The 27558-nt window shown below is 39.2% G+C and overlaps 1 protein-coding gene across 1 annotated transcript in view; it reads right to left on the minus strand.

Annotated features, from left to right (window-relative positions):
• The window catches only part of LOC108678426 (neural cell adhesion molecule 1), a 116309-nt gene that overhangs the window by 15208 nt on the left and 73543 nt on the right, over positions 1-27558 (minus strand). The window contains exons 2-5 of the mRNA XM_018166842.2: positions 5234-5500; positions 4652-4778; positions 2105-2298; positions 195-302 (exon numbers count right to left, since the gene is read on the minus strand). Of these exons, the coding sequence (XP_018022331.2) occupies positions 195-302; positions 2105-2298; positions 4652-4778; positions 5234-5500 (696 nt within the window). The remainder of the gene's footprint in view (positions 1-194; positions 303-2104; positions 2299-4651; positions 4779-5233; positions 5501-27558) is intronic.

Consider the following 27558-nt stretch of genomic DNA (forward strand, 5'->3'; position numbering starts at 1 on the left):
TTTCCTCTATATTAGCACTGATAAAACCTTTTTCCGCTCAAAACTGGGTCGGGATCATCCACAGGAGGGCAAAAAATGAACCATTATTTGGACAATAATTAACTCATTTCGCTTACTGCAGTCTACCCCACACTCACCCCCTTTGACTGAACACACGAGGTTCAGCGGGTCGCCGCAGTCTACCCCACACTCACCCCCCTTGACTGAACACACGAGGTTCAGCGGGTCGCCCTCGTTGTACTCGGGCAGATCCGCTGCTGCTTGGCCCGCAGCGTCGCGGATCTCAGGTTCGTTCGGTGGTACTGAAACATTGACAAAAATTTAAATGTATTGTGGCCTTGAAAATTAAGGTTGTCAAATTAATAATAGTCAATAAATAGTATTATTAATATTAATAATTATAATAATATTATTGATATTGAAAAATATTGATGAAATAGCTGAAAATAAGTTTAAAAAGACAAAACAATACTTTTTATCAGTCGGATCGCAAACGTTGAAAATGCATTTGAAAATCCAGGAGCAGAATTATTAACAAGTTAGTTATGTGTTCGTAACCCCGTTGTCCAATTACTGATTTTTTAAACTCAACCAACTAATCACAGACGAGAAATCAGCCGCTTCGGTTACCTAGGCTAACTTCGATTATCAGTCTAAAGGTCGCCAAAATTCAAGTTAATTACGAAACTGAAAGAAAGAATGTGAGGATAGAAAAGTTATTTTTTGTGTGGGTCACACGTACTCGTGGATGCGTGAGTCTCATTTAGAATTAATTCAGCGTATATCACTAATATCACGTATCTCACGAATGCCACACCACACGAATATCACACACTGCACGATTCCCACGCACTTCGTGCATCTCACGCACATTGAAAATGCGCTCCCAAGTGACATAGCAAAAATTGTCAAATCCATATAAAATTTAATAATAGTTAATGTAATCAATATCATCCTTCACACTTAACATATCTTCCGTGCATCACACTCATTTCGTTTCACTTATCCAACTAGCAGCGTTTATTTTTCACTCGTACATAATACGTATCTCAGATACGCACATATTTTCACACCACAGTTGCGGCTGAGATGAGCAGCGAATGTCAGGACATTGATCGCCCCACAGACGCAAGCTGACATTTAGCTTCACCAGTGAACTTTGGTGTTGGCAACCAAACGTTGGAAAATTATTTGTACCCAATATTAAAATGTCAGTTTGTATCCTCGACTAAAATTTAGTTTGTAACGTACATTAACGAGTTAAATTTTACCCAACATTAAAAGTTATTTTGAACCCGTTTTTGAAAAGTTAATTGTTTCCTAACATTTAAAAGTTAGTTTGCACCACACATTAAAAAAAATAAATTTCTCCCTAACATTAAAAAGTTTATTGGTATCTAAAATTAAAAATTAAGTGAGGTCACTGACATATAATAATTAGGTTAGTCAACCATAACCGTGAGGTCGCTCCCCCATACAGTGCAGTGACTCACCTATAGCAATAAGGAACAGGTTAGCCATCTAGAACATATCAGTCCCCGATAACAAGTTAGAAACGTATAACAATTTAGTCACATATAACAGCGAAGTCACCCATAACATGTTAGTCACCCATGACAAGTTAGTCACCTAAAACAGCTTAGTTAGCAATTAAAACAGGTTAATCCCTTATAACGCTGCGGTCGCTCACCAATGACAAAAGGTTAGTCATCAATAGCAGTGAATTTGTTCACCCAGAAAAGGTGAGGCTGGTCACCAATAACAGTGAATTAGGTCACCCATGTCAGTGCGGTCGCCCACTAACAACACCTGATTAGTCACATACAACACTAGGTTAGTCACATACAACACTAGGTTAGTCACTCATGGCAGCGAATTAGTTTACCCATAATAGTGCGGTCGCTCACTTATACTGTATCACTAAGTTAGTAACATACAACACTAGGTTAGTCAGTCATAGCAGCGAATTACTTCACCCATAACAGTGCGGTCGCTCACTTATAACACTAGGTTAGTCTCATACAACACTAGGTTAGTCACCCATAGCAATGAATTACATAGCAATGAATTATTTCACCCATAGCTAATGACTGAATTAGTTCACCTATTACGGTGAGGTTGGTCCTGGTGATGCTGGTAGCGGCGCTGCGGTAGTCGACCCTACATCTGTAGACGCCTTCGTCACTAGGCAGCACATCAACGATGGTCAGGACGCCCTCACTGACGTTGAAGACGGCGCGTCGTCCCAGCACGTCAATGTCCGTCCAGATACGAGGGACGTGTGACCGGTTATCGAAACTGCAGCCAAAATATCGTAAAATTATTTGCATATCCAACGTATATAAAAAATGCGAATGTCGTTATATTAAGTATGTTTAGAATTATAGGATCGTGATTATAGCTGGTAGCAACGATCAATGACAAAGATTCTTGGGATGACAGCGTCTTTGGCATGGTGACCAAGGCCCATGTTAACGATCCGTGGCAAGTAACTGTGGCAATTACCCGCGGCAACGACAAGTGACGACTATTTTGGACACCGTACCGCAACAACCGAGGTCAACGATAGTTTTAATAATACCGCAATGTCGAATCTTAGCAACGTCCGGTGGCAACGGGGTAGCAACAACCCGTGGCAACAACCCGCGTTAACACCCCGTGGCAACAACCCGCGGTAGCAACCCGTGTTAACAACTCGTTGCAACAACCCGCGGTAACAACCCGTGGTAACAACCCGTGGCAAAAACTCCTTGTAACAACCCGTAGCAACAACCCATGATAACAACCCGTGGCAACAACCCATGGCAACAACCCGTGGCAACAACCCGTGGCAACAACCCATGATAACCGACCGTGGCAACAACCTGTGGCAACAACCTGTGGTAACAACCCGTGGTAACAACCCGTGGCAAAAACCCATTGTAACAACCCGTAACAACAACCCATGATAACAAACCGTGGCAACGACCCGTGATAACAACCCGTGGCAACAACCCGTGGCAACAACCCGTGGCAACAACCCGTGGCAACAACCCGTGGCAACAACCCGTGGCAACAACCCGTGGCAACAACCCGTGAAAACAACCCGTGGCAACAACCCATGGCAACAACCCATGGCAACAACCCGTGGCAACAACCCGTGGCAACAACCCGTGGCAACAACCTGTGGCAACAACTGATGGCAACGACCTGTGGCAACAAACCGTGGCAACAATCTGTGGCAACAACTGATGGCAACGACCCATAGCAGAGACCCATGGCAACGACTGGACCCATCCTGGGATCAAGGATCACGTTTCCCTGGCTTTCCGCGCGAAGTTTAAGCGACAGCTTCTTTGTTCAGAACTTCCCCCCTTCTTCGCTGCCCAGTTCCCGGCAATCAGTTTCCTTAACGACTCTGAAAGCTCACCTGATCGCCCGGTCTTTGTTTTCGCAGCTCCAGAACACAAGCAATGAAGCGCTTCATAAAAAAAGAGTCTCAGCTCTGATCTTAGGCACCACAAAAATATGAGGATATCGTATTATGCTAAAAATAACCCCTTTTAGTAAAAAAATTGTAATTTACTCAAATACATCTCAAATGAAAAAGTTCAAATACTAAAAAAATCTACATGATTTTATTTTGTTGATATCACTTGAAAAATATCACAAGCAGTACCCGTCAGTATATATTTCGTGTAAATATTGCATGGAATTGGTGGGCAGAAACTGTTCTTTAATGTCAGTTTGCTTGAAGACCAGAGAATAATTCTTAGTGACAATTTAATTTAATGTTATTATGATAAATACTCTCTAGTAATCAGCGGTACCTATGTAAATGAAAAAAGTGCATGTAAGTATATCTAGTGTCAAAAGTCACTGAAAATAGACGTGCCGAGTCCATCACCATTAAATACGTTTGTCAAAAATTAAAAAAAAGACAACGACAAGAAAATTCACCATATTTTTATCAAAGAGGTTTGAAACCCATCTCTATCGTCAGTTCAAAAAATTAGAAAATGAAAGTATAATCAGTAGAAATATTGAATGAGATGGTCTCCTTACCGTCGTTGATGAAGATATGGTAGCTATACCTGGCATTTTCATTACTATTAATTTTTGGTGAACTTGCAATTTAAGTAGACTGATGGTAAAGTTATTAGATACGTTCACCATCACACATTTTTTGGAGTATAAATAGTGTATATGTTACATGTAAATAGGCGTACCAAGGTCATCATCAATTGATACGTTTACCGTCAAAACTTTTTTAGAGTAAAATCAGTATGCATATTACTTGAAAATAGGCGTACAGAGGTCATCATCATTTAAAAAGTTTACATCAAATATTTTTATGAGTTTATTTGGTAATAATAGTAAATATAGGTATATTTAGTGTAAATATTACCTGTAAATAGGCGTACCGTACCATCACATATTTTTAGATTATGTATGGTAATAATATTAACTATAGGTATATTTAGTGTAAATATTACCTGTAAATAGGCGTACCGTACCATCACATATGTTTAGATTATGTATGGTAATAATAGTAACTGAAGGTATAGTTAGTGTAAATATTACCTGTAAATAGGCGTACCGTACCATCACATATTTTTAAATTATGTATGGTAATAATAGTAACTGAAGGTATAGTTAGTGTAAATATTACCTGTAAATAGGCGTACCGAGCCCATCTTTGTACCAGAGCACCAGCACAGGCTGGTCCGGCAGCGCCGCGTAAGGGCGAGACTGACGCGCCGGAGGCAGGTACTGAGCTTTGTGCCTCGACAGCAAATCTTGAACGTAGAATACTATTAGTAATAATTATTTTTCATTAATAATTAGTTTACAGAAAAATTAATTAGTTTAAAAAGCTTTGAAATGGCTTGAAACTGTGGCATGATATACTGGTATCGAAACAGAGGCATGTTTTAGAACTCGTTTGAAAGAATGACATGTTCGAATTAAAATTCCGTTTTAAATCTTTAGTAATTTTGCATTCACAATAAACAACAGTATTTACAATTAACAGGTATTATTTAAATTAAAAAAATTGCGAAAACAATTCAGTGACGCTTTGCATAACTCCAACAGGTCTGGGGCTGAAGTTAGCGGTAATTGTAATTATATAAAACAGATGCACTAAGAATTTTTTATTAAGAATTATTGTCTTATTATGCTTATTTTATAACTTTTGTGCGACATAATTCAACGAAAATTTCTAAAATCTGCAAGAAATAAGCAGCCCCACCTCTAGATGAGGAAGAGTGTACGAGTCCTCGAGCCTGAGGAGCGCCAAGCTCCCCGTGGGGTTGAGGTTCTTCGTGTCCCCAGGTTGGGGACAAAGAATTAGTGTGGAGGAAGAATGAGGGTCCGGATGACCGAGGGGAAGAGTATCGGGATTCTTCCCCATCTTGACTGAAATGCTCGGGGGCGGTGAGCCCCGAAGGCTGGGGATGAGAGGAGCAGGGAAGCAGAGCCTCCCCCCCAATTACGCTCATCAGTCCGTGGAGTGAACCTGAGCAGGAAAATAGAGTTATTTTAGACGAGCTGTAAATTTAAAAAATTTTTTAGCATAAATAAAGTACGAAAAAATATTTTAGCATAAATACTGTACATATCTCGTGACGATATCATGTGCCACCGAAAAATAAGAAGTTGGTAAGATTTTAAACCGAAACTTAGACTAAAAATGTTCAAAAGTTGAAACCACAGAAAATATTCATAGTAGAAAGAGAGGAAAAGAATGTTATACTATTAATACATCCTTGGGTACAGCATCTTGTTCCTATTAAAAGGAGGTTGGTGGAGATTTCAAACTTGGAGGAAGTATGTCCGAAAATTGAAATTGGAAAGAAGCATTCATTTCATTGAATACTCCGCCATCCAGTGGTGTTCTATCTGGCCTGAGTGACAACTCAGCTCAGTGTCACTGAAAAACGATGAGTAAGACTGAACACATTCTGTTTCACCTAAATGAGTTTCACGAATTCATGCAAGTAAATCAAAATTTATTGAGTTCAAACTTTCAAAGTCAATCGGCACTACGAGCGCTCAAGCGGAGCGTTTCAGTTTAATATCTCTAAGCGCGACTTCCCATCAATCAACAAAAAATAATCGCATTTTCGAAAGCAGCAGAGAAACCATCGACTACGAAAATTTATTAGAAGTTAGAAAACAACGTAAATGTCGCTACAAACTGTCCTGAATTTGTTTGTATGCGACACATGGGAATAATTGTATTGTGTCCGTAACTCCTACATTTACATGATTACTTACCATCGTCTTGGATGTCATCAGTCGAGAGTGAACTTGCGTCCATGTTACTGTTAACAATATTTGTCATATCAAAGTTATCATTATTTGGGGAATTTAGGTAAATTTGGCTTCCGTTGTTTGTCAAAATTTTAATATCTTAATCTAAACCTTCATTTAGTGTCGAAAATATTCCAGGGTTTAATAATTTATTTCATATTAGCGAGAAAGACACCAATTTTGGATCGTTCATAATAATAAATAATTTTGAAATCGCTTCAAATTGTACCTTTTATACGATTGCAAACATGCGTTTTGATCCCTTTGATTAGGACACGCATTCCATACTGTCAAATGACTAAGCTCCTAGATTTTAGAAACTCTCAGGTAATGCGAACTCTTAAGTCACACAAACTCTCACATGACACGATGTCTCACATGACATAAACTCTCACATGACACAAACTCTCACATGACACAAACTTTCACATGACACAAACTCTCACATGACACAACTCTCACATGACACAAACTCTCACATGACACGATCTCTCACATGACACAACTCTCACATGACACGATCTCCCACAAGACCTAACTCTCACATGACACAAACTCTCACATGACACAAACTCTCACATGACACAAACTCTCACATGACACTAACTCTCACATGACACAAACTCTCACATGACACAACTCTCACATGACACAAACTCTCACATGACACGATCTCTCACATGACACAACTCTCACATGACACGATCTCCCACAAGACCTAACTCTCACATGACACAAACTCTCACATGACACAAACTCTCACATGACACAAACTCTCNAAACTCTCAAGCAACACAAACTCTCAAGCAACACAAACTCTCAAGCAACACAAACTCTCAAGCAACACAAACTCTCAAGCAACACAAACTCTCAAGCAACACAAACTCTTAAGCAACACATGCGCTGCAGATCGTTAGGTCGCGGCGACGGTATGCATAGAGAGCGCCACGACGCGTGACTCACTTTGTCACTTTACATTCAGAAGAATAAATGGGTCATCTTGTCCAAATAGTCGCACACTTCCTTACCCACAGCACCAGCAGAGGCACTGAGCTTAAGCAGACGTACCACTGTTAAGCCATTTGGAGCGCCAAAGTGGGTAAGTAGGGCACACTACGGAATAAAGTTCATCGATATTTGGACAGCGTTTCATTCATTTCTTTAAGTATATTTTTCGCCACCATTTACCCGTAGCCCTGCTGTCAACCCCGCTTAATATCTGACAATACGAAATTCTGACTGTTATTTTCACAAAGAGAATAAAACGCTAAATTTGTTGGAAAATCAAAATCGATCAAATCAGAACTAAAAATCAAAATCAATAAAATTTGCGGAATAAAAAAAATATAATCAGAAAGGCAATACTAATTGTCGCTCAATGGCTTTTTTATACTGCCCTCAATACATTTAAAATCTGCGACAAGTGTAAACGTAGTTGAACGCTAATATAATATCTAAAAACAAAAAAGTAATTAAGTTACCTTTTGCTCTCAGTTAATCAGTATGTCTATTCACTAAACTTCTTTCGAAATCTTCAACAAATTCCAAATCAAAATACAAGAATGGTTATTTTTCTTAATCAATGTTATAACAATATATAGTACACTTTGCTTCCAGATGACTTATGCTGTCATAAGTAACGCGCACTGCGCATGTAAAATTATTAGTAAAACATTTGTCAGTTTTCTGCAGCACACGATCTTTTTCACGTTCGGCCAGTCGCACACGGGCGTGAAATCCCAATTTTCATGTATGGGTAATCGCTTTTGCACGCTCAATTGGACGTGTGCGTGAAATCTCAATATTCACGTTAGGGTAATTCCACGCCCGTGTAAAATATCTATTTCCAAGTTTCGGTAATCGCACGTACGCGTGAAATCTCAATTTCCTTCAGCGAAAAGTTTTTGAATAAGTTCGGTTTCGACACAATTCGAACCACAGAAACTTTTCTCTATAATTATACTAATTGCAAGTTTGAAGACAATGCTCTAACTTCAATAGGTAACTTTAGGGAATGTATTGCTGGGGCTCCAACCAACTATAGCCTGCACGATCGTCTAGGTTTAGTCACTAATAAATGATAACTAAAATACTTTATTTCACCACTCTTCGAATAACAAATTAAGCCATCACTGCATCACTGGTTGTAAAATATTACGAACACACACCCAAACGTTGACACTTAAGTGCGTGGCACTCATATTGTGCTTGAAGGTTTAGTCTTCACATTTGAGCTTCAAGTCTTGGAATGTGAGCTCCGATCCTGAGCTATGAGGCTGTCGTAAAAATATCAAATGAAAATAAATGAATAACAATATAAACTGAAAAAAACATATCCATAAGCATGGAAGCGAAATTTTCGCAAAACTATCCTACAACTATTATTTGCAGATTGGTACCACATATCCTACCACAACACATACCTCCGCTCTGGCTTTCCAACACCTATCATCGAACTTTAGCATTCCGCATATTTTTCCAGGCGAACTCTAAACTAAGATTACAAATAAAATGTAGAATAATAAACTATTTTTATAACAAATATTACCGCCTCACATTACATTAACAATGACGGACAATTTCTATCCCGTACGGTATAATAGTTTAATGAAAGGCAAGCCGCCGTTGCCGCGAGAACACTAGCCATCAAGACCAAGTGGGTACCTAAACTTTCGTTGGTCATCCAGAAAGACGTTGGAAAAAGTTCTACCATTTGAAATATAATAAAAATAAGAGAATGCAAGTGAAATCAGCAGTGAAAGTGCTCATAGCAACGGCGGCATGCATGCTTTTCATTGAGCTTATTATACATGTCATAAAGTTACCAATTGAAGTTTACAGCATTGTCATCACGCCTGCTATTATCGAAAATACTTTCTGCAAATCGATTTGTGATGAAACCGAATTTAATTTTTTTAAACTGATGATTGCGCTTGTCCCCAAAACATTTACGTGAAGATATAATGATTTTACGATTTCTTTGCTTTTAAATTCTTTGAGAACTTGCAATTTGATCAGACTAATAATACGAAAAGCCACTTAAATTATTATTTGAAAATAATGAAGCTTATTGCAACATAGAAAAAGTTATTGTGATGAATTTTACTCACAATTATTTCAATCGTTACAGTAAAGAGTTCTTTAAAATTTTATGGTCAGAAATGGGAACAGGCGTAGAAATTCAGCGGGTTAAGAAAGCAGAAGCAGCGGCTCCGAACTCCTCCGTAACTAATAGATAATTAATTATATTAGTGGAATAACTTCTATAATATTATCGGTCCCATATGATATAGATAATTATGATTGGTCATACAGTATCTGATGGTGATAGATTATCCATTGAGCGACTGTTATAGGTGATTGAGAATAAAAAAAATATATTTTATCTACTTATCATTTATCAATTGGCTTCTAGAGGCGTGATTTTACATGAATAAACATTTAAATTTATCATTTCTATATGTTCGCACAAAATATGACTTCACGGCTATTTTTTCGCGATTTGAAGCCTTTCGCGGTATAGCGCGCTTTAGGAAAAGGATCATTATTTAGGAAAAAATATACTACGTTCATTTTAACTTGTGTTCATTTGCTTAGTTCATTTAAAGAAGAACAATAATATTAATGACAGAGCAAAGAATTACTGCCCCGAGTATTGATTATGGAACATTTGAAAACAGAACCCTGCAGGAACAGGTTCACTGAGGAGGCAATGCAAAAGCAGTAAACAATAATTAAAATAAAGAAACAAGCGCCAACTTGCCTATATATTTCCAGAACAGAATTTTACGCGTAAATAAACAAGTGCACCGAGTATTATATTAATGATAACTAAAAATAGTTTCTTAAAGAATCAGATACACCGAGTATTAAATTAAAGAAGATTTAAAAACAGTACACGTAAAAGAACACGTACACCGAGTATTTAAAGAAGATTTAAAAACAGTACACGTAAAAGAACACGTACACCGAGTATTAAATTGAAGAAGATTTGAAAACAGTGCACGTAAAAGAACACATAAATCGAGTATTCATTTTGAGAAGATTTAAAAACAGTACACGTACACCTACTTGATGGCAGCTTATCGCTTTTTGAAAAAAAAATTAATTGAAGCAGCTAATACCAGCGCCTGATAAAAATTATCTCTTGGTCAAATTTTAAACGCAGGTTCATGAATATATGAAGATCAGTTGATCGATGCACGGCAGTTTAGTTGATACTTCACTGATAATTGATTCAGTATCATTTCATCAAGTTGGTATCGTGCGTAGGAATCGGTAAACCTACGTACTACGTACCTGGTATACGTAAGTACTTTGGATATATCACTATGGAAGTGTCACTACGGCGGTATCAGTTTGTAGTACGAAGATCTATTGAAAATGCAGAACTTTTTAATATATCATTGTCTCTAATAGATTCAGGCTTGCATATTAGTTCAAAATTATATATCTAACTAAAAAACTAGAGCATCATGAGCTTTTAACTTAAAAAAAAAGAAGCCTTCAAAAATTTTATTCCATTGGTTAGAGATACTCCGATATTTGCAAAGACAAAAAAGATAATAATGAGCAAGTTTTATGTACTAACTTGGCGAGAGCAGCAGATATGGCTGCTATAATCCACTTACTACAAGTTGTTCTCATTAACCGGACGTTAATCACCTTAGCTAATCACCTTAGTCTACTAAACTTGACTCGTCAGCAGGCAAGCAAGAAGTCGTGCCACAAAATCAGTTAAATATTTCAAGCATTTCCATTTCTTAAAATATTCTCACAAAGATAGTATGTAGTGTAATAATTGTAATATTGATGTCAATACTAAATTAAAGTTCAATCTAAATTCATTTGCTGCCTCAATAAACTGCAACATTAGTTGCGTTCATCCTTTTGAATGCAATAACTGCATTACCATTCATTCTCTTTAACTGCTGCACAGTTTATTTTGTTTTTGTTTAACACAGTTAACTTTGTTTTTCAATGGCGTTCTCAGTGACAACTCTGTTGGTTCTTGCGTGTTTAGCGCATTTTCTCATTTATAGAAAATAGGTGCTATTGTGCTCGCCATGTCCGTCTGTCCGTCCGTCTGTCGTCTGTCTGTCCGTCCGTGACTTAACGTTTGCGTCGACGAGAAAATGCGCTCTCTGTCACTCACTGCAGTGAGTACTGAGTTATATTTTCCCACCAAATTGCGTTATCTTTTATATTCCTCATGCCAAATGGCAACACCTCTTACGTTCCTCCTGCGAAACGGCAACACTGTTTGCGTTCAGCACCGCTATATATTGGACCAATTAACAGACCGAAATCGCGCCGACGCGTCCAATGAACACAAAAGTCGACTGTACAGCGAGCTGTCATTGGAATCAATAGCAACTCATAATTGTTACATGTAACAACACTGAGCGATTGTTACATCGAAACTTCATCGTTTTTTGCATCAAATCTTCTTCGCTTGTTACATCCAAACATCATCGCTCGTTACATTGAAGCATGATGGCTTGTGGCATGGAATTCAGCGCTTGTTACATCGAAACCTCATAGCTTGTTATATGGAACACTGTGAACTTGTTACATGGAACACGATGATCTTGTTACATGGGACACGGTGCATTTGTTACATGGAATACTGTGCACTTGTTACATGGAACACTTTGCACTTGTTACATGGAACACTGCGATCTTGTTACATGGAACACTTTGCACTTGTTAGATGGAACACTTAAATTTGCACTTGTTACATGGAACACTGTGCACTTGTTACATCGAAACCTTACCGTTTCATGCATAGAAACATCATCGCTTGTTACATCAAAACGTCATGCTCGTTACATGGAACACTGTGCGCTTGTTACATCAAGAGTCAAGCCTCGGACCCAAATCAATGCATCCACCAAGTTCAGCCGCTTAAGATATGTCATCACAGCATCACCGAGAGCCATGCAATTCTATCACAACCGTGATACATTTACGAGACACTGCCGTTATTGTATGAAACCTAACAATTACGCCACACTGTCGCAGCAGTGCCACATCGATTTTATTGTGCCCCAGTGGCGATATTGTGCCATATCTCCACAACCACGCCACACTGCTACAGCGGCGATATTTTGCCATATTTCCACAACCACGCCACACTGCCACAGCGGCGATATTGTACCATATCTCCACAACTACGCCACACTGCCACAGCGGCGATATTGTGCCATATCTCCACAACTACTCCACACTGCCACAGCGGCAATATTGTGCCATATCTCCACAACTACTCCACACTGCCACAGCGGCAATATTGTGCCATATCTCCACAACCACGCCACACTGCCACAGCGGCGATATTGTGCCATATCTCCACAACCACGACACACTGCCACAGCGGCGATATTGTGCCATATCTCCACAACCACGACACACTGCCACAGCTGGGCTACGCTGCTAAGTCGACGCCACATTGCAATACCACCGCAGCCTCAGCTGCTCCAGGACACTAATGGAGCCGGCTGATATTAATTGACTTCGTTGCTTGCGCCACAAGTGATGGACACAGCCACATCCTCTTCAGTCAGCCACATCCTTCACAGTCAGCCACATCCTCTTCGGTCATCCACATCCTTTGCAGTCAGCCACATCCTCCTCAGTCATCCACATCCTCCGCAGTCAGCCACATCCTCCTCAGTCAGCCACATCCTCCTCAGTCAGCCACATCCTAATTAGCCAGCCACGTCCAAATTAGCTAGCCACATCCCCTTCAGTCAGCCACATCCAGACAGCCAGGGATTATTATTTATCGATTTATTGTTCGATTGTACACTAACGTTAATAAATGCCTGCTTCATTTAATTATTTTAAATGATATGAATGTCAACCAGCAGCCACGAGTAATGGTTAAATAACCGACTTAACTGGAATGTTCATATAAAGATTCTATTAATACTTAACTTGCATTTCCCTGGTTAAGTAACGCGCAAAAACCATCTGAAATGAAAACTTAGAAATTTTTTTCATGTCACAGTTTCCAAAAAATTAGAATAATTTCGCAATGCATGCAATACTAAACTATATATTTTAAAATAACGCGTGAAAAATAAATAATGTTTTTCATGGGTCATCTTCCATTAAAATATTTGTAGTTCTTCTAAAAATGTCAGAACGAAATCACCGAGCGTTTTCAGGGCTGGCAGAAAAATTCTTTATCTCTCCAGTTTTACGTCTCACTAGTTTTACGTCTCACCAGTTTTGCGTCTCACTAGTTTTACGTCTTACTAGTTTTACGTCTCACTAGTTTTACGCCTCACTAGTTTTACGCCTCACTAGTTTTATATCTCACTAGTTTTATGTCTCACTAGTTTTATGTCTCACTAGTTTTACCTCTCACTAGGTTTACGTCTCACTAGTTTTACGTCTCACCAGTTTTACGTCTCACTAGTTTTACGTCTCACTAGTTTTACGCCTCACCAGTTTTACGTCTCACTAGTTTTACGTCTCACCAGTTTTACGTCTCACTAGTTTTACGTCTCACTAGTTTTACCTCTCACTAGTTTTACGTCTCACTAGTTTTACGTCTCACCAGTTTTGCGTCTCACTAGTTTTACGTCTCATTAGTTTAACGTCTCACTAGTTTTACGCCTCACTAGTTTTACGTCTCACTAGTTTTACGTCTCACTAGTTTTACGTCTCACTAGTGTTACGTCGCACTAGTTTTACGTCGCACTAGTTTTACGTTTCACTAGTTACGTCGCACTAGTTTTATGTTTCATTCGTCTCACTAGAAAGCCCAATTACCACGATTCCTTAATTAACGAAACCCACAAGCCCAATTCAAAACTAGCGTGAAACAACGCTCAATTGTAAGTTCAAAACTAAATTAAAGCGCTTGCCAATATTGGCAGTTTAGAAGTAAATTTACTAGGCTGACACTAAATATAGAACGAATAAAAATATTCATGAGATTAAAAACCTGTTGATTCTGACTGTTGATACAATTTTTATTGATATCGGCAAGTTTTAAGTGACAAAGCTTCAGAGCCAATCAATTCGGAGACTTCAAAGCATAAAAGCTGTAAGGTTTCCATGAAATATCAAATTTTTCGAGGAGAAGAAGCATGTACTCTACGGGACATGAACTCAGTATTTCATTTACTTCTTCGGGGCAGAATTTTTTCTTAAATTGAAAATTGAAGCATTGCTATGAAAAAACCTCCACCGCAATTGAAGTCAAATTTTTCTCATCCCGAAAAAACATGACCCACTCATAGCCCAAATATATATTCATTCACAATATTAATGTTACCGATAAATATATATTAATTTCACATTATTTTTCTCGAAAGACTGCTTCACAATATTGCTTAAAAATACACAATAAACCTTCTTGCATTGAATTTACCAACCACTACTGATGAACTGGGTGAACTGTTTAGCTGTTTGTTTAGAACCGTATAATTCCTTTCTGCGTGAAATTTATTGATATTTACCATCGGTTTATGGATATTTTGATGCAAATAATAATGTGATAGAATACAATTAAACCCTGTGCGAATAAAACCTGAAGTAACTTTCACACAAATTAAATTTTGAAAAGGTCAAATTCACATTGCATCGTTGACAAAAATATGAAAAATATAGTTATTGTTTCTAAATAAAAAATGTATGGCTCCTCCGGATAATTGATATTACGTAAATTTGAAGCAAATCTTCAACTTCAACGTCAAGCACAAAAATTGAGTGATTGCTCACCACAAGTTTCAAGATGAATTAATTTTTTTTATTACGCTCACTGAATGTCTCTCAAGAGCATCATTGGAAGCTGGGCGACGAAGAGAGAAATATAGCTAACACTCAAAAAAATGAACAGATAATATTGCCTAAATATTCATACACTTTATGCACGTAGCACTGATACACCAATGTTGCCAGGGGTAAACTGGGTCAGAATGACCCACACAAGATGTGGGTCACCCCACATCTTCACCACCAATGCGCGTGAATATGCATCGCTATTTTGGACTGTGCCGCTTATTTCTCTGAGTGAAGACTCAATCAGCTCTATAGTCCTCATCAATCAACGACAAATTCTCCGATATTTTAACATGCAGCAAGGACGTTGAAGGTGAGCAATAAATTCATAGATTCGTAGCACGATGGAATATATCGACCAAAGATTAAGAGAGCCGCGGGAAGGCTTTCCTTCACTGATTGTGTTCAGCGGGAGCAGATTTGTCACGTCCAGGTACTGATAAACGAGGAACATTTGCAGCTGATTACTTACACGGCAGTAAATTACGTGTAATTTATAATGTTTTAACTGCATTTTGGTTATACTGTAAGAAAATGGGGTCAGTGATAGAAACAGATGAATTAATATGCATGGTTTAAATTACATGATTTGTGATCTCGATCGGTTCATAAAGGACATTGTCAACGTCTATATCCATGCTCGAAGACTGCAAAGCTAAAAATCAGGGATTGCTTTTCCTCTATCACACCAAAGGTAGATTAAATTTTTCCTCCCAGAGGGAAAGGAATGAAAATGTTGAAGCAAGTAAAATATCCATAACATTTATTTATTACATTAAAATATAGAAAATCTCAAAATGAATGTTGCGAACACAGGTGCTTTTCAGGCCATTTTTGGCATTTTTTCTGCCTCCTAGGCCGGCTTTAGACCATTTTAGAGCTTACCAGCCTGCTTGACGCTAATGAAAAACGCTCGAGCAGCTTAATGCAGCATAAGGCTCAAGAATATATATATCTAGGCCAGAGTTATGATGCTTAGCTTTACTTTATGCATGTAGTGAACCGCGCTCGCGCATTCTGACGAGTCAACAGTCCATACATAGATAAGACGAGACAGGATCTTAAATATTTGCTTCAGGATATAGATGCAAATTCATTATCTCGGTGAACATCGTAAAATTATTCGATTTCTTTTGAATTTTATTTCAATGTTAATCTTCTTTTGTATTGTATTGCATTGTAGTGTGTTGTATTGTACTATAAGGTATTCTATGGTATTCTTTTGTATTGTTCATGTTTTATGAAGAATGGCGGCATATGAACTGATCATAAATCAGCTCGTTGCTTCGGGGTTCAAAATATAAATTGAAAACTTGTATGAGAAAACACATATTAAACTCCAAATGGAACGTCAAATATTTTGTGTGATTTATTTACTGATTAATTGGACGATACCAATTTAATTGCAATTTCAAACACAATCAAACCTCATCCCGCAGTTAATCGTCTAATCATTCCTTCACAGTCATGGGTCCTGAGTGGCAATTATTTTCAGTCATGCAAAAAACTATCACAACGCTCAATTAATAGCTAATAACTAATTATTTTAGGAAAACAAATTGTAGCCCTGAACTAATAGACCTCTAGTCGCGTGGGGTGAATTCGTGCGACGTTATTTCGTGCGCCGTTCATTCATTTAATTCGTGCACCGGTCGTTCGGTTCGTGCGCCGTTCATTCATTTAATTCGTGCACCGGTCGTTCGGTTCGTGCGCCGTTCATTCATTTAATTCGTGCACCGGTCGTTCGGTTCGTGCGTCGTTCATTCATTTAATTCGTGCACCGGTCGTTCGGTTCGTGCGTCGTTCATTCATTTAATTCGTGCACCGGTCGTTCGGTTCGTGCGCCGTTCATTCATTTAATTCGTGCACCGGTCGTTCGGTTCGTGCGCCGTTCATTCATTTAATTCGTGCACCGGTCGTTCGGTTCGTGCGTCGTTCATTCATTTAATTCGTGCACCGGTCGTTCGGTTCGTGNGATGGGTGGGCATGTGAGGCAGGAGATGGGTGGGCATGTGAGGCAGGAGATGGGTGGGCATGTGAGGCAAGAGATGGGTGGGCATGTGAAGCGGGTGATAAGCGGGAATGTGAGGCGATCACATATCGGGTGATGAGGAGTGTAGGCATTTCCCTTCACTCAGAATAATGAATGTCTTTCATTTTTCAGATCGTGACATAACTTCATTTGCCAAAGCGCGAGCAGAGAGCGCACGTAACTTTAAAACCCGGGCCAAAGAGTGTCCGGATGAACTATTTTTCGGGCCAAACAGTGTCCGGATGAAATATTTTCCGGGCCCAAATGGTGTCCGGAAGAACTATTTTCCGGGCCAAACTGTGTCCGGATGAACTATTTTCCGGGCCAAACAGCGTCCGGATGAAATATTTTCCGGGCCAAACAGTGTCCGGATGAACTATTTTCCGGGCCAAACAGTGTCTGGATGAACTATTTTCCGGGTCAAACTGTGTCCGGATGAACTATTTTCCGGGCCAAACAGTGTCCGGATGAAATATTTTCCGGGCCAAACAGTGTCCGGAAGAACTATTTTCCGGGCCAAACTGTGTCCGGATGAACTATTTTCCGGGCCAAACAGTGTCCGGATGAAATATTTTCCGGGCCAAACAGTGTCCGGATGAACTATTTTCCGGGCCAAACGATGTCCGGATGAACTACTTTCCGGGCCACACGGTATCCGGATGAACTATTTTCCGGGCCAAACAGTGTCCGGATGAACTATTTTCCGGGCCCAAATGGTGTCCGGATGAACTATTTTTCGGACCAAACTGTGTCCGGATGAACTATTTTCCGGGCCAAACTGTGTCCGGATGATCTATTTTCCGGGCCCAAACGGTGTCCGGATGAACTATTTTCCGGGACCAAACAGTGTCCGGATGAACTATTTTCCGGGCCAAACTTGTCCGGATGAACTATTTTCCGGGCCAAACTGCACCACGCAAGCGCCAAAAGTTCTTTGGTATTTGTAGAAATTCTCTCCCGCATTTTTCTGTGTGTAGTGTAGTAATAACAGCAGTCAGGTCAGGCAATGTACTCTGCTCCACATTTCTTACAGTCAAAGAAATGAGTCAGACATTGCCTAAATTCCGATGCACTTTTTGACCCCCTGAAGGGTCATTCTGACCCAGTTTGTTCCGACAAAAGCACATATCAGAGCTACGTCCACTTGCTGTATCAAGCTGTTGATAGTAAAGTTTGTCACCATTTAGCCAATCAGACCCATTCATTTTTGCCGGTGGCAACAACACTGCCTCTTGCTAGCCTGGACCTCAAGAAGTTAAAGTGGCCGATGCATGCATCACTTGGGGGGAATTTTCTGGCGGTCTTGAGACGAACAAATTATATGGCACGCAATTCATCTAACTTGTTAATTAAGGGGACCGGGGAAGTTGCCTGATGGTCCTTGATGGTCCTTGAAGGAAGGTTGCTTGTACACCGCTTGATGGTCCTTGATGTAAGGTTGCTTGTGCACCGCTTGATGGTCCTTAATGGAAGGTTGCTTGTGCACAGTTCGATGGTCCTTGAAGGAAGGCTGTTTGTACACCGCTTGATGGTCCTTGAAGGAAGGTTGCTTGTACACAGCATGATGGTCCTTGAAGGAAGGTTGCTTGTACACCGCTTGATGGTCCTTGATGGTAGGTTGCTTGTGCACCGCTTGATGGTCCTTGATGGAAGGTTGCTTGTACACAGCATGATGGTCCTTGATGGAAGGTTGCTTGTACACCGCTTGATAGTACTTGATGGAAGGTTGCTTGTGCACCGCTTGATGGTCCTTGATGGAAGGTTATTTGTACACCGCTTAATGGTCCTTGATGGAAGGTTGCTTGTACACCGCTTGATGGTCTTTGATGGAAGGTTGCTTGTGCACCGCTTGATGGTCCTTGATGGATGGTTGCTTGTACACCGCTTGATGGTCCTTGATGGAAGGTTGCTTGTACACCGCTTGATGCTCCTTGATGGATGGTTGCTTGTACACTGCTTGATGGTCCTTGATGGAAGGTTATGTACTCCGCTTGATGGTCCTTGATGGAAGGTTGCTTCAACAGTAAACATAAAGAAGGCAACGTTTCTGCAAGGTTATTAATCAGTTAATTATGCATAGTTTACATAACATACTTCGTTTAACAAAATAAATATTCCCGTAAAATTTGTACAAGTTTCTCTTCCAATTTTACAGCAAACCAGCCGTGGAATCTCATTAATTTGCATGAATCTTTTAAATTTCGAATGGTCGTAAGTATATTGAATGTTTACGCCCGCAAAATAATGAGAAAAATTTGTCCGGAACTTGAATATCCAGGATAATTACAAATATTTTCATTTAAAATGTTTTTAATGAAAATATTACACATTTTCGTACTGTTATTTTTTAGCTACTAAATTTCTAATATTTTTCGATTGAAGCAATCATTAGACGTACATTTATTGCTCACTTAATCATAATGATGAAATATTTAATTGTATTCTATCAGGTTGATATATTTTCAAGATAATTACATATATTTTTTTTCAAGTATGTTTTATCAAATTGATAATTATATAATATTATTGTATTATTTTTAAGAGCGTTTTATCATAGTAAGCGCTAAAAATTAGGCCTCGCTTGGAGCCAAAATATTCCAGGACGCGCTTGCGGGTAGCAAACTTGAACGGCGGTCGTTAGGAAGTTGCGATTTGCTGCCTCTAAGTTTTGTGAAGATAACTTAGTGAAGATAACTTAGGTGAAGATAACTTAGTGAAGATAACTTAGTGAAGATAACTTAGTGAAGATAACTTAGGTAAAGATAACTTCTGTCTCTTATACACATCTAGATGTGTATAAGAGACAGGTNCCTTTAATTTACATACGATGCCACACAATACATTTTGAATTATATTTCTACTCTCGTAGGAAGCTAATATTTTCCATTGCGTTCAGTGAGTTTTAATCAGAGCATTGAATGTTTAAATCTCATGACATAACACACGCATAATCTGAACAAAGTTTAGAAGCATCAGTGAACAAACCATCATAAATAAATGAATATTTTTCCTTGCCGCAACTCATCCATTTCGAATAATGTAAAATAATAGAAGCTGTCTCTTATACACATCTAGATGTGTATAAGAGACAGATGTTGCATTGTTTTTTGTTGCATTGAGATTTAATTTCTTTTGATAGTATTTTTGAATACTATGCGTCTCTATACATAATTTAAATCACTTTTCCTGTTAAGTTTGTGTACTTACATACATTAAAATACGATTTTTCAAGTGTACGAATATTTATTTCCCCCCACTTTATATCACCAGTGTAGCAGTATACATATGCAGTACGGCAATCAAACTTGAAGTAGTTTAATAGAAGAAAAAGTTTATGTCTCGTATGTTATTTGTTATCTAACTGTCTTCAATCTTATTTAAATGTTATAGTTATTTATTTTTAAATGCTACAAGTAATTTAAATCGCTTTAAATAACTCAAGTGATAGCGAGATTAATGATCGACAGGCATAAAGAATTGGATAGAATGTTTTACTTTATATTTTTTCCATTACTTTCTTCATTATATTATAAAACAAAATAAAGGAGCCTCAGAGCAGCTCTGGAAAGTATCACTTAATATTTTTCGAAATAATTTTATTTTCGAAATTAGTTCCACTTGAATAAATTAGACGTACAATGGCGGCGAGAAGCCTGCCAAAAACAACCTTATTTTATTTAATTTAATTGGGCGACAGTGCGGGTAATCCGAAGGACACAAGACACACACCTCACTCGGAGAAATGACAAGGACTTTGTCCAAATAGCGATGCCATTTTCACTCCTGTATGGGTCATTATGACCCAGTTTACCAGGCAAAATAGTGTACTACACACTACACCACTCCACCCAACACTTTTGGACATAATGACTCATTGATTCAATCTGAATATTTAGACAATATAATTTGCAGACAATATGGCCTTCATTTTTCTGTGTGCTGCAGCACAGACTGAAGAGAAAAGGAAGACTCCCGAGCAACAGGTTCTTTAGGAGCGGCGCAGCGGCCGCGTCTCTGATTCACTTAATTCCGTCCTGAAAAGAGACACTAACTTGATGACACGCGTCACTCCCTCCACTCCACCCGACACCACTCCACCCGACACCACTCCACCCGACACCACTCCACCCGACACCACTCCACCCGACACCTGTCTCTTATACACATCTAGATGTGTATAAGAGACAGAGATAACTTAGGTGAAGATAACTTAGGTGAAGATAACTTAGGTGAAGATANTTATATCTGTCTCTTATACACATCTAGATGTGTATAAGAGACAGGCTCAATGAAGGCACGGCTCAATGAAGGCACGGCTCAATGAAGGCACGGCTCAATGAAGGCACGGCTCAATGAAGGCACGGCTCAATGAAGGCACGGCTCAATTACGGCTCCTCACGTGCCTCAATGAAGGCACGGCTCAATGAAGGCACGGCTCAATGAAGGCACGGCTCAATGAAGGCACGGTTCAATGAAGGCACGGCTCAATTAAGGCTCCTCACGGCCAGGAAATAAATAACGGCTCCCGGGAATGCGGCGGCCGCAGGAGACGCGATGCTAGGGCAGACGTCTGCAAACATGGCACCGAGCGCGGTAAATTATCTGAGAAAATAGAAAAAATCTCATTTATGTGCCAAAGAAGTTTCAGAACCTAGGACTGCATCACAGAAAGATAAAATAATTGTTTGACTTTTAGATGGACACGAATATCAGTTGGTTGTTCTAGAAGGATTCTCACAGTTTGCTGGGATTTCGAACCTGCAACCCACTGCATTTGTCTACACTGAAATGTAGTCACTAGGCCATTCTGGTATTTAATATAAATAAGTAAATTTTTCCTTGTTTAAGAAGTATAGTTGTCAATCTGTAACCACTGGGACATTCTGATATTTAATTTAAAATAAATTAATTTTATCCATGTTTAAAAAATATAGTTGTTAATTCGACCAAACCTTGCAGCATCTGACACATGAGACCGTCACATTCAGTATCAATGGTAAGCGGACACAAGTAAATAATATCTGCACGTATACTATTTCAGATAAACGTTTATACGAACAATAATAATTCTAGACCGATCTAATGTGCATTTTCACTGTCAAAAATAGATAAATTGCTTTACAAAGTAAACATATTTTGTTGCGATCCACTCGCGAATTTAGCCACTTGTGCTCAACGGTCTGAACTAGACTGCCTTCAGAGCACAGGACTCGACTGAAGTTTAATTGCCTTTTCGGAATAAAATTTCATAGACACTCAATGACTGAGTGTTCATCGTGTAACGACCGTCGTTTATTTAAAACTTTGTTGTACAGTTCAGTAACTCACTGGAACTTTCCCTACACTCAGAAAATTGAAAGGGTCATATTGTCAAAATACTGACGCAAAATCTGTCCGTAGTACTGATGCGCCCTTTTTGGGGACCAACCTTCATGGATCAAAATGAACAGAAGGCAACATTTGGACAAAGTTTCACTCATTTCTCTGAGTGTATATAGAGTAACACGAGTTAAAACGGTCGCTCTTGAGCCCAGTGACCACACCGCCGAATTGAGAGGCGACATAAGCGGCGGAGTTCGGCACACCGGACAAGAGTTTGCGACCCACAAAATGCTGACACGGCATGGAAAATAGATACAACTGACTTGCTTATCACAGCAGGCACGATTGGCATAGCAGGCACGATTGGCACAGCCGGCACAGCACGCACGATTAGCACAGCAGACACGATTAGCACAGCAGGCACGATTGGTACAGCTGGTACAGCTGGCACGATTAGCACAGCAGGCACGATTGGTACAGTCGGCACAGCAGGCACGATTAGCACAGCAGGCACGATTTGTACAGCAGGCAAAGATTGGTACAGCCGGCACAGCTGGCACGATTAGCACAGCAGGCACGATCGGTACAGCCGGCACGATTGGTACAGCGGGCACGATTGGTACAGCCGGCACAGCAGGCACGATTAGCGCAGCCGGCACGATTGGTACAGCCGGCACAGCAGGCACGATTAGCACAGCAGGCACGATTGGTACAGCAGGCACAGCAGGCACGATTAGTACAGCAGGCACGATTGGTACAGCAGGCACGATTCGTACAGCCGGCACGATTGGTACAGCAGGCACAGCAGGCACGATTCGTACAGCCGGCACGATTGGTACAGCCGGCACAGCAGGCACGATTGGTACAGCAGGCACAGCTGTACTGCAGGAAAAGAGTCGCGGCAAATTATGGGTTCATCTTTGTTGCATATCTCAGGAAAATCTCGCAATGAGAAATTTTTATTTTAGTTTTCGATATATTTACATTTTTCAAGCAGTTTTATTAAACGCGTAAAAAATGCATCGAATATTTGAAGTTTTATTTTGATTATATGCAAAGATTGAAGACGTTAAATTAAAGAAATTCGTTTATACATTCAAGAATTTATTCAGAAATGCCATTATTAAAAGCTAATTTAAATCTCTGAAACCTATTAAATTTTAATAAGCACAAAGCACAAAAATGATTTGGTTAGCAAATTCAGAATTTGTATAAATCGTGAAAATTTTCACTGTTTGTTTTGAAACGTTGCAAGCAATACAATTCGCGGAGGATGTATCTTGCACCATTGTACCTAAACCACAATTGTGATGAAAGATCTAAAAAATAGAAGTTTCCGTTATTAATGAGAATAGATGCTAGTAACGTGAATTGTTATCGTTTATAGAATATTTCTTATAACTGGAAATATATGTTAGCAGAAAGAAGTATTTCCTTTATTAAAATACTACAATAATAGAAGAAGGTGCTAGTTACGAGAAGTATTCTAGTATTATTGAATACGCTCTAGAGAACTAATCTAGTTTAAATAATGCATCTATATCACTGGTCAACAAAGACATTGTGACAGAGACATATGTAGCTGAAATATACTAATTTGAATGTACTGAACACGAATCTAACATTGAAAAAGTTCGTTTAGCTCTTGTTTCCAAGTTATTGCTGGGTCAATTTTGGTTTATTTCATGTTTTTTCAGCGAAGGCATTAACTAGTTCTGTAAGCAGGTTCTTTGTTTCTTGTGGTTTTCGTACCATCTGTTTTATCTGTTAGTACGAGATCATATTATGATATATAGCCACCTTATTTCATAACCTTGAATCTAAAATCTCAAGAAAGTGCATTTATAACCCGGATTAATTATTTAATTTCTGTGGCAAAGTGATTTTGGTATAATAGAAACGTACTATTACACTAGTGATGAAGAAGCTTATCATTTTTACTTTAATTGTAAGTCGAGAGATCAAGAATGATCGCCTCACATTTGTTGTACTTCTTGAAATGAAGAGCTTTTAGATGATAGACGTATACGTGACTGATAAACGAGCCCTGCTATTTGCGGTACATATGATTTTGTAGACCGCAACTCATCGTGATCCCTAATGTTATTTTTGCATTGACCTCCTTAGATCAGGGCCATCACTCACAAAGAAGAGAATATAATCAATAAAATATTCAAATATTGATAATGTGGTTGTTTTGATGCATGGGTATATTATTAGTGTAGAATGGAGACAGTAAATGTTGATAGACTCGGCTAAGAAAAGTTTCAAAGCTGTACTCCTACACGAAGGAAAAGTCTACCATCGGGTCCATTACAAATGTAAATACCATCATCGTTACATTTGTAAACATGACGCAAGTTATAATTTTGCTGCGAAAAATCCAGAAGCTCTGAAGCTATAAAATTCCAGAAGCAGAGAACAATCGATTATGTAAATGCCCGAATATGCAAATTAGTTTCTATTGTGAAATGACTTTACTATTGTATATAATCTATATATAATAAAGTCATAAAAATAAAACATGATTAACTACATAATGTAGAATAATGAAAGTTAACACATCAATTTAAATTTATAATTGAATTCAGCGTGAAAAACTGAACTTGAAATATGAAATTTCTCTTCTGTCACAAAAAAATTTGAAAGTGATTTTCCAGTGTATTTTACAAACTATAAACGCTCAATCCCGCTATTAACGAAGCAATTTTGATCGAAAATTTTTCTCCCGTTCTTCTCTCGAAAAGAAGGCGTTCAGCGCCGCCGTACGTGACAGCGCTCAGGCTCGCAATAACGTCCTTCATCGCATCCTGCACCGCCTACCGATGAGGGCTGTGTCCTATGCAGCGACCTGCATCCTATGACGCGACCTGAATCCCAAGCAGCGACCTGCATCCTATGCAGCGACCTGCATCCTATGACGCGACCTGCATCCTATGCAGCGACCTGCATCCTATGCAGCGACCTGCATCCTATGCAGCGACCTGCATCCTATGNGGGCTGGTAATGTCTGCAGTTACTGCTAGGGCTGGTAATGTCTGCAGTTACTGCTAGGGCTGGTAATGTCTGCAGTTACTGCTAGGGCTGGTAATGTCTGCAGTTACTGCTAGGGCTGGTAATGTCTGCAGTTACTGCTAGGGCTGGTAATGTCTGCAGTTACTGCTAGGGCTGGTAATGTCTGCAGTTACTGCTAGGGCTGGTAATGTCTGCAGTTACTGCTAGGGCTGGTAATGTCTGCAGTTACTGCTAGGGCTGGTAATGTCTGCAGTTACTGCTAGGGCTGGTAATGTCTGCAGTTACTGCTAGGGCTGGTAATGTCTGCAGTTACTGCTAGGGCTGGTAATGTCTGCAGTTACTGCTAGGGCTGGTAATGTCTGCAGTTACTGCTAGGGCTGGTAATGTCTGCAGTTACTGCTAGGGCTGGTAATGTCTGCAGTTACTGCTAGGGCTGGTAATGTCTGCAGTTACTGCTAGGGCTGGTAATGTCTGCAGTTACTGCTAGGGCTGGTATGTCTGCAGTTACTGCTAGGGCTGGTATGTCTGCAGTTACTGCTAGGGCTGGTAATGTCTGCAGTTACTGCTAGGGCTGGTAATGTCTGCAGTTACTGCTTCTTTACTGCGCCGTCTCTTCTTCACTGCAAATTATTGGGGAATTATCATAAATGATTCATTATTTCCAGAACTCTGGGAGATCCAAAAATGGTCAGTCTTCAGTAATTCAAGAGTCGCCGGTGCGTAGGAGAAAATGTATATCTTATTATAATTTTATTGATATTATTAACCTTATTGTATCGCGGTGTTCTGATAACGGTAATTTTTATGATAATGACATCATCACCGACCTCGTCTGGTGCCCGAAACAATGTAGTGAATAAAACGCAATGCCTTCATTAAGATCTCCTAGGAATCAAAATTTATTTCAATTTTATTTATATTATCATTATTATTATTATATTCATAAATTTCTTACACAAATAAGTTAATGGCAGTTATTTCGCTCAAAAATTTTCCCAGCCCACATCCCATTTTCCCGACCAGTCTGCTCAATACCCCTCACGGAAAAATATTCTTTGCAATATCCAAGCGTTTTCTATAAACAAAATATATTAAAGGAAAGGAAAGAATAATAGCACCCTTATTACCGGCCGACTTATAGCCACTCTTTTGCCACCGATACGGCGGCCCTAATTTTGCTCATGAATGTGATTCATTGTCAACCCATTCACCGTATCAGCTAGCGGTGGTGGTGCAGGCAGTGATTAATGGTGAGGCCGAGCTCGGGTATGGTGATCTAAATATGATGCGTATCGCTGAGAGTATCGCGGCTATGGTGAGAAATGCTGTAACAAAAATACAGTGAACGAAGTAATGGTGGGCATTGAGCGGTCCAGCGAGAATATAGCCTATTGATAATGAGCAGAGATAGAGCATGAATGTGAGCAGAGATAGAGCATGAATGTGAGCAGAGATAGAGCATGACTGTGAGCAGAGATAGAGCATGAATGTGAGCAGAGATAGAGCATGAATGTGAGCAGAGATAGAGCATGAATGTGACCAGAGATAGAGCATGAATATGAGCAAAGATAGAGCATGAATGTGACCAGAGATAGAGAATGGCTATGAGAAGAAATTATGAAAAAATGGTGATTCGAAAATCCGGAATTTAAATTAGAAAAAAGTACAAATTACAGCTTTAGAATTTTTTGGATTAGCGTTATCGTTTGAGTTTTTACTACATAAAATGTTTTTAAAATGAACATTTTTTATGAATCCAATTTCTGGATCAATCGTGAATAGATGCTTGCCGTACAACTCATTACCAATGCCCAATCACTATGATTTGCAAGTCCCAGAATAGAATATATATAGAAAATGATTTTTATTTATCACTTATGAAGTAATACGTAAAATATGATTATGCGGTTCATCACTCATGATAAGTCGCATGTAGCAAATTAACAAATAATTTATCACTCATGATGAATAATATAAATATGATGAGAGTTCAAGAGATAAGGCGTTTGTTTTTATTTAAGGGTTGCGCCTTTAGTACAGTGGTAACTCAGGTATTATTGATAGCATCAGCGTATATATAGTGCATAGCAACATAT

Source organism: Hyalella azteca, unplaced genomic scaffold (genome assembly GCF_000764305.2).
Source record: "Hyalella azteca isolate HAZT.00-mixed unplaced genomic scaffold, Hazt_2.0.2 contig10210, whole genome shotgun sequence".
Lineage (NCBI taxonomy): Eukaryota > Metazoa > Arthropoda > Malacostraca > Amphipoda > Hyalellidae > Hyalella > Hyalella azteca.